Here is an 8,429-nt window from a genome sequence, read left to right on the forward strand (position 1 = left end):
GAAATGGAAAACCACAACAGTATTCAAACCAAACAGTGATACCTTAAAGAGTCTCAACTAAGAAGAAATTAGAAAGCTTCCTCTTCCTCCTGCATTTCCAATTCCATGCTGACATAAATACAGAGACTGATGTGAAGCACTGCCCTATATGAGCTCCTGGGAGCTCACTTTGCAGTATTTTTGGGTCTGAGTAGGTCAGGCTGCAGTCCAGTCCATGGGGTCGAGAAGAGTCGGACACGACTGAGCGACTTCACTTTCACTTTTCACTTTCACACATTGGAGAAGGAAATGGCAACCCACTCCAGTGTTCTTGCCTGGAGAATCCCAGGGACGGGGAAGCCTGATGGGCTGCCGTCTATGGGGTTGCACAGAGTCGGACACGACTGAAGCGACTTAGCAGCAGCAGCAGCAGCAGGTCCACTTTGCTTGCTGAATTCAAGAATGAATGACTGCTTATCTACATTTCTTTTTCCTAGGAATTCTGTAGGAGAATACAGTGTCTGGACTGCATTTTACATAATGACTTCTTGAGGGTGGACTAAAGGTTTTCATTGAATTGTTTTTTCTCTATGGAGATTAAACATTTTTTTATTTATAGGAATATATCTCTATTTTTGAGGTTAGGAAAATCAATGGAAAAATATGATTCACCATACAAGCTTTCTTGTATCATACTTTCATAGTATCTAGTGGATAAAGGAAAGATAATATTATATTCAAGGGCATCTAATAGATAAATCCCCATCAATATTTTTCACACCTATGTGCAAATCATAAGTGATATATAAAATGTTTAAAAAAAAAACCCCACTAAATAAACAGTAAACAGTAAAAGAAGTTGCAGCAAAGACATAATACACATGCATTTGAAAACAGTAAATGATTTTAAAACCCGTTTTCCCCTTCTCTATGTGTGTTCCGTGTCTCTTCAGTCTAGGAATTACAGTGTAGGTGAGCCTACACTAGGCCAGTTCTTCTAAATTCTTGGCTCCCATTTTCTGCCATCTATGTATTACATGTTGAAATCAGGGGAAAATGATACAAATAATACGTGGACATTCTATTTTAATATTTATTTTATTTGCCTGTACCAGGTATTAGTCATGGTATGCAGGATCTGTAGCCGTGGCATATGGGGTCTAGTTCCCTGACTAGGGATCGAACTCAGGCCCCCTGCATTGGGAACTCGGCATCTTAACCACTGGATCACCAGGGAAGCCCCTGGACATTCAATTTTAAAACCAAATGGATGTTTTACTTTTGAGTAAGTTTTAACCATAAAATCAACAAATGACTCGATTTATCGTTTTTTGTTTTTTTTTTTTAAAAAGCAAATATCCTCTTTCAATTCACCTTGTCCATTCGGTCTTTTTCCACTCCAAACCGACCTCCATAGCCATGAGATGCTTTGGGCCCTGACTCCATCTCTTTCTTCTTGAGAATATCATGCTCCTCTGATACTTTGTTCCTCAGCTGGTGGATGCTGGAAGCAAACACATCACAGAGACTTGTCTAGCACAGAGAAGCCAATGAACCCTCCTTGCCAGAAAAATAGTAATTTTGCAGTGTGTTCTGTTCATTTTTAGCAATAGTCCCAAACAAGTCCCAAATAACCTGTGCTGGGTCTGGGAGTAAGGGATTAGTGTGGCCGGCATATATACCCTGATACGAACTCTTCATAAACCAATAGTATCCTCTAGTCTGTCATTTTGTTCACTAAATAACCTTCTGATATTTAGACTCATGTTCCTGAATGTTAGAGGCCAGTAACTGAAGAGTTATTTTCCTCTCTGAATGGATTTGCTGTCTAACAATTAGGTATTCTACCTCAAGAAGCACAAAAAGATTCATATACCCTTTACCCACACATTCTAGAAGTCTATCCCAAGGAAATAATTTTAACTGTGGCAAAGTGTAGTGTGATATTCACTGAAACACTGTATTTAATAATAAGAACCAAGAAACATTTTATGTGGAGAAAATTGGGGAATAGTTAAGTAAATTGCACATTACTTTTTAATGGCACATGAGGAAGTCATTAAAGACATTGAGTAGGAAAAATACATCATTGAGGAATTTATCTACATATAAGTATTTTATGTCTCTTCTTGTCAAAATGAATGCCCTTCACACTGCCCCTAAATCTGCTTATTCCTGAGAGAACTAAAAATTAATAACCTTTGTCTGGGACACCTTTAAGAGAACATAACACTGAAAGGAGGCATTCTCCCCTTTACTTCACCTTCATCTTTACCATGGTGGTGGTGGTGCTGCTGCTGCTGCTAAGTCACGTGAGTCGTGTCTGACTCTGTGTGACCCCATAGATGGCAGCCCACCAGGCTCCCTCATCCCTGGGATTCTCCAGGCAAGAACACTGGAGTGGGTTGCCATCTCCTTCTCCAATGCATGAAAGTGAAAAGTGAAAGTCAAGTCGCTCAGTCGTGTCCGACCCTTAGCAACCCCATGGACTGCAGCCTACCAGGCTCCTCCGTCCATGGGATTTTCCAGGCAAGAGTACTGGAGTGGGGTGCCATTGGCTTCTCCATGGTGATGCTAGTGGTAAAGAGCTTGTCTATCAATGAAGAAGACATAAGAAAAGCAAGTTTGATCCCTGGGTCAGGAAGATCCCCGAGAGAAGGAAATGGCAACCCACTCCAGTATTCTTGCCTAGAGAATCCCATGGACAGAGGAACCTGGTGGGCCACAGTCCATAGGGTCACAAAGAGTTGGACATGACTGAAGCAACTAAGCACAGCACAGTACACAGAACATCTATGGGTATTTGTTTGGCCTGAGGATATGAAGTGATAGCTCAGCACCAGCACCAACTCCAGGACCAATAAGTGACAATCAGAACTGATACTTGGACACATATGACGACCACTGGGGATTCTTAGAAACACTTGGGCAAGAGAATTTTATTTTTAAAAAAATAAAAAATTTAATTTCCTGCAGCGAGAAATGGAGGTTTGGAGAACTGAGATAGCAATTTTCCTGGAAATTTACTAGTTCATATAAACCAGATATATTGCTTACAGTTAGAGTGGCCATCTCATAGGCAAAATTCTCCTCTTTCATGGAAGAATAGATCCATCTTGTGGCCTTGTAGTGTAAGGCCACCAGAAGTCTTTTTTAAAAGTCATCTCAGCTTTAGTCAAAGTTAATTTTAGAAAATTGGCTTTGACCCAGATGAAATTAAGCTAAGAGCTGGAAGAACCCTCTGTTCCTGTGCCTGCTCTAAACCCTCTGGCAGCAGGGAAGGCAGAGATCCTGTGTTGCTAGTTTGACAACATCAACATTTTAGAACTGTCTGTGTCCAAAAAAGTTACTGGTGCCAAGAACAGGTAAATGACCAATAGTTCCCAACCAAAGTATTCAGATGAAGAATAAAGAAAATGGGACTAGACATTACTTTCAAGTGGGGGAAAATATGCAAAGTTTTAATAAATCCAGTTACTGTTGCATGAATCATAACTGCATTATAGTTGAAACAAGTTTTTAAAGGGATTAGAAAATGAGATTCAGGAATATCCCCCTAATAGTTGGCAGTGAGGCTAATCAGAGAATCATGGCAACAGGTAATAAAATTTGAATGAAAATGTTGGGGCCAGCAAAGACCAACTTTTTACCAAATTCTTTAGACTATAGCTGAAGCTACTATAAATGTGTTATATTATTCCATTATTAAATAAATATTAATTAAATGTTTATTAAATTTTTTTAGTGTGAAGTACCATTAGACTCTGACAATACAAAGATAATTAATATATGAAAATAGTGATCAGATGCAAGATATAGAGAGGAAACTAAAAGTTATGTTTCAATGTCCTAATTGGTATACCTAAGAAACTTGACACATTAACTCTCAGAAACCTATTTAAAGTCTTAAAATACCTTGCCTTGGAATTGATAAAGCAATATAGTTTATAGTAACCAGGACCTCAAAGATGAGCTAAGAGAAGGAACAGACTTTTTTTGTTGTTATTATGATAAAAGTAAAAGCACAAAAATTAGTGACTCAGACTATAAGATTTTATTCACAAACAATGACCATAGACAAAGAAAGTTCTAAAGAATCTACATCAGTTTGCTACTAGAACTATTCAGTACATTTAGCAAGGTCCCAGAAAACAAGACTACAATCAAAAGAAATTTTATTTCTACATACTAGCCACAGACATTTGAGAATTTAAAGTTAAAAATAAATTCTACTTACTATCACATGAAATAACACTAAATATTTTAGAATAACTTTAAATAAATATGTGCAAGACCTGAACACTGAAAAACATTTCTGAAAAGATTAAAGAAGATCTAAGTAAATGGAAACATACCCCATATTCATGGCTTGGAAAACTTGAGATCATTAAGATGTAAGTTCTCTCCAAATCTATGATCTATAGATTCAGTGTAATCCCAGTCAAAATACCAACAGGAATTTTTGTAGGAATCAACTAGCTAATTCTAAAATGTGTGTGGAAAGGTAAAAGTTCTGGGATAATAAAAAGTTATTTTTTAAAGGAGCGCAAAGTTGAAGGACTACCCGATTTCATTTTGCTACAATAAAAGGTACAGTACAATAATGTTACAACATTCAGTGCAGTATGGTATGGGCCAGAGCAGACATAAATCAATAAAATAGTTTAGAAATGGACCTTCACATATATGGTCAAAGATGCTAGGTAAGTCAATGAAGAAAGAACAGTCTTTTAATGATGTGGGAATAATGAAATCTGCAAATGGAAATAAAATGAACCTCAATCTCTGCCTCATACCGTACACAGAAACAAATTTGAAATAAATTATAGACTTAAATGTAAAAGCTAAAACTATAAGTCTTTTAGAAAAAGACATAGGAAAAAATCTTCACAATTTGAGGTAGGCAAAAATTTCCTAGACACATAGGCACTGACCATAAAAAATTTTGATAAAATTAGACTTCATCAGAATTAACATATTTTGATCTTTAAAAGAAGCCATTAATAGAGTGAAAAGGCAAGTTATAATCTGGCAGAAAATATTTATAAAACATACATGTCACAAAAGACTTTTATCTAGAATATTTAAAGAACTCTTAAAACTCAAAAGAATACAAATAACCCACTTTAAAAATGAGAAAAAGATTTGAATAGACACTTCAAAATGAAGACATATGAAAATACATGAATGGCACGTGAAAAGATGTTCAATAAAATTAACCAGCAGAAAAATACAAGTTAAAATCACTACACACTTACAAAAATGATTAAAAATACTAACAAAGTAAGTGTAGACAAAGTGTAGACAAAGACAATTAAAACTCATCCATTATTGGTAGGAGTGAAAAAACATTTCTTTCAGAAAGCAGTTTCTTAAAAACTAAAACAGACTTTTTATATGACTCAGGAATTCTCCTACTTTTAGGTATTTCCCAAGGGAAGTAAAAATATAGGTAAAGAAAAAGATTTGGACTCAATGTTCATGACACATTCACTTGACAGCTTTATTTATTTTTACCTGACCTTCGAAAGGAACAAAAGACTGATACACACAAGACCATGAATAGATCTCAAAAGTATTATGCTGAGTGAAAGAAGACAGACACAAAAAATACATTATGTATTACTCCATTTACATGAAATTCTGGGACAGGCAAAATTCAGCTATAGTGACAAGAAGCAGATCAGTGTTCACATCCAGCCTCATAAAGAGGTGCATGAACATAAGTGAGGAAAATTGGTGAGAAGAAGATGGAGAGAAGACAAGAACCCTTGAAAACCAAGCAGGTCCTGGAAACACCAGACTGATTGGAGCTGCCTGGCCCAGGACTTCTCTACACAATAGGTGAAGGATGGATAGGGTCATTTGAACTATTTACCGAATTACCAAACCACTCTTCAAACTATTTTAGGTCTATTTTCACAGACCTAAAAAAGAAAGATCACGGGGGATGGTAGTGAGATTAATGAGAACCACAATCACTTCCTTTTCCTGCTTTGAATCATCTGAGCTCTGCAGCTACTGTTCTCCTCTTCTATTTCCTCTCCTTTCCAAGGACCTTAGTGATTCCCATCTGACCTTAAAGGTTGTTCTAGTCCACATGAGACAAAAAGAATCCCAGAGTATTATAGACTTAAAACTGGAAGGTCCTCTAGAGATCTTTTTGATCCCAGTGCTAAGTTTGAGAATCAAAGAGGGAAGTGGCCTGTCCAAGATCACCTGGCTAGGAACTAGCAGAGACTGGGCTTTTACACCTCAATAGCCTGGGTAAATGGGAGAGGAGTGGGTTTCTGGGTAAATGTCCCCACCATTTATTTTATCAGATATAGATCCAGTTAGGCTAATAAGGAAACACCCAGGGTCACCACATTTTACAACTCCAGGGGTCACCAGTCAGAGTAATAAATATACTGGATTGTATAACACAGCAGTCCAAATAAATGCCACTTAGGAATAAGGAAGATTGTCATCTGTTTATATGTTTATTTTAGGTTTTTTAGGAAGAAAATCTGATTCAACTAATCTATACTAACAGGAAATGGAGATAACATTATTGAGCTGCCAGGGGGTGCTAAGTACTGCACTAGACATTGCTGCTGCTGCTGCTGCTGCTGCTGCTAAGTCGCTTCAGTCATGTCCGACTCTGTGCAACCCCACAGATGGCAGCCCACCAGGCTCCCCCGTCCCTGGGATTCTCCAGGCAAGAACACTGGAGTGGGTTGCCATTTCCTTCTCTGATGCATGAAAGTGAAAAGTGAAAGTGAAGTCACTCAGTCGTGCCCGACTCCTAGCAACCCCATGGACTGCAGCCCACCAGGCTCCTCCATCCATGGGATTTTCCAGGCAAGAGTACTGGAGTGGGGTGCCATTGCCTTCTCCGGCCACAGACATTGCTACATGCTAATTCATTGAATTCTAACCATATATCTGCAGGGTAGCTAGTAGCATCCTCATTGGATAAACAAATAAGCTGAGTTTCAGAGAAGTTATATGCCTAACTCACATTGCCATTAATGGTAGAGCTGTAAATTGAATCTAAATCCATCTGATATCCAAACTCAAGCTCTTTCTATAAGTTTGTGGCAAGGGTTTAGGGGTCCTCTTTAAAATGTTCTACTCCTGCTCTGCATGTGAGTGCCACTGGTAGGGGAAGGGTACAAGGAGAGTTTGTATGCTTATCTTAATAGCTCTCAGGATACAAGGGCTGAGTGGCCTTTTCTCAGAAAATGAAAGGCATCTTAACTTGGGCAGGATTTGATGAGCCTACAGAGGAGCACCAGAGACGCTTCCTGCATGACCCAATTCCATTTTTTCACTTTCCAACTGCTTCCAGAATTGCCTAGTTTCCTTAAATATGATATTCATACAGTTACCTGAAATAAATCATTTAGGTCCAATTAAACAATTCATAGTGCCAAATATTATCAAATTATATAAACAAGTGCCAAATTTTCATAGCATGCTTTGTGCAGCGTGACCATCCACTGACACTTAAAAAAATCTAGAAGAAAATGAGGTAGAAACACTGTTGTTTATGAGGAAAGGACATTAAAGTGGAGCTTAAAATGATTAATTTTGCCAATTTATCTACTTTTTAATTGTGCTCTTAGTATACTGTTTATTGTGTCTATTGGACATTCTGACACTATCCAAGGCAAATAGCCCTAGTTAGAAAACCCTGAATAATCCATGGAAAAGAGAGAATCTCACAATACTAATACACGTTATACCCCACAGAAATCCCTGGATTTGTGTGTAACTTCCTTCTCTCTTGTGGTATCAGAGTTTATTGTTTGTTTTGCTTTTTTTTTCTGGTCAAATATTGGGTTATAATCTTTAAGATTGCCAACATAGTTTTAATCAACAGGCTTTCCATGTGTCATATTTCTTCATGTTACCATTCATCACTTCCTGCTTCTGTTAAGTAGTCAAATGCAAATTTTTATTTTAAAAGTCATTTAGGCCAGGTATGGGACCTGATATTATCCTCTTATTTATATTAATAACATTTATTCTAAGTTCTTTCCCTTGACATTTTACTGAATCCTTCTTGGCCCATTTGATGTCACCCTACAATACAGACACATTATATATATATGAGTAGACAGATAATAAATTCGTGAAGTCAGCACTTCCCTCTCTGAATTCCTCATGTCTTACTGAAGGAAGAGAAACAGTTAAAATTATAAACCCACTTGGGGAAATATCAGAGAAGCTGGAAATAAAAACAGATAGTAGGGTTGGGGGGATAAGAGGAGAGACATGAAACAAATTCACAATGATGCACAGAGGGACACATGGGGACAGAAAGAGGAAAAAGCAAAGACACGGAGACAGGAATTTCTCTTTCTCCTTCTCCTGAGTCTCCAAGTTTTCCTTGGGCTCTTCCCGTACCTCTTTCCCTCCTCCCAGTCCTTTTGGCACCTACTTGATATGCTCTGTGCGTCCAG

The 8,429-nt window shown here is 37.8% G+C and overlaps 1 protein-coding gene across 1 annotated transcript in view; it reads right to left on the reverse strand.

The window, feature by feature from the left end:
- The window catches only part of HCLS1 (hematopoietic cell-specific Lyn substrate 1), a 33,174-nt gene that overhangs the window by 21,064 nt on the left and 3,681 nt on the right, over positions 1-8,429 (reverse strand). The window contains exons 3-4 of the mRNA XM_010845423.1: positions 8,408-8,429; positions 1,354-1,483 (exon numbers count right to left, since the gene is read on the reverse strand). Of these exons, the coding sequence (XP_010843725.1) occupies positions 1,354-1,483; positions 8,408-8,429 (152 nt within the window). The remainder of the gene's footprint in view (positions 1-1,353; positions 1,484-8,407) is intronic.

Source organism: Bison bison, unplaced genomic scaffold, assembly GCF_000754665.1.
Source record: "Bison bison bison isolate TAMUID 2011002044 unplaced genomic scaffold, Bison_UMD1.0 scf7180017864215, whole genome shotgun sequence".
NCBI lineage: Eukaryota > Metazoa > Chordata > Mammalia > Artiodactyla > Bovidae > Bison > Bison bison.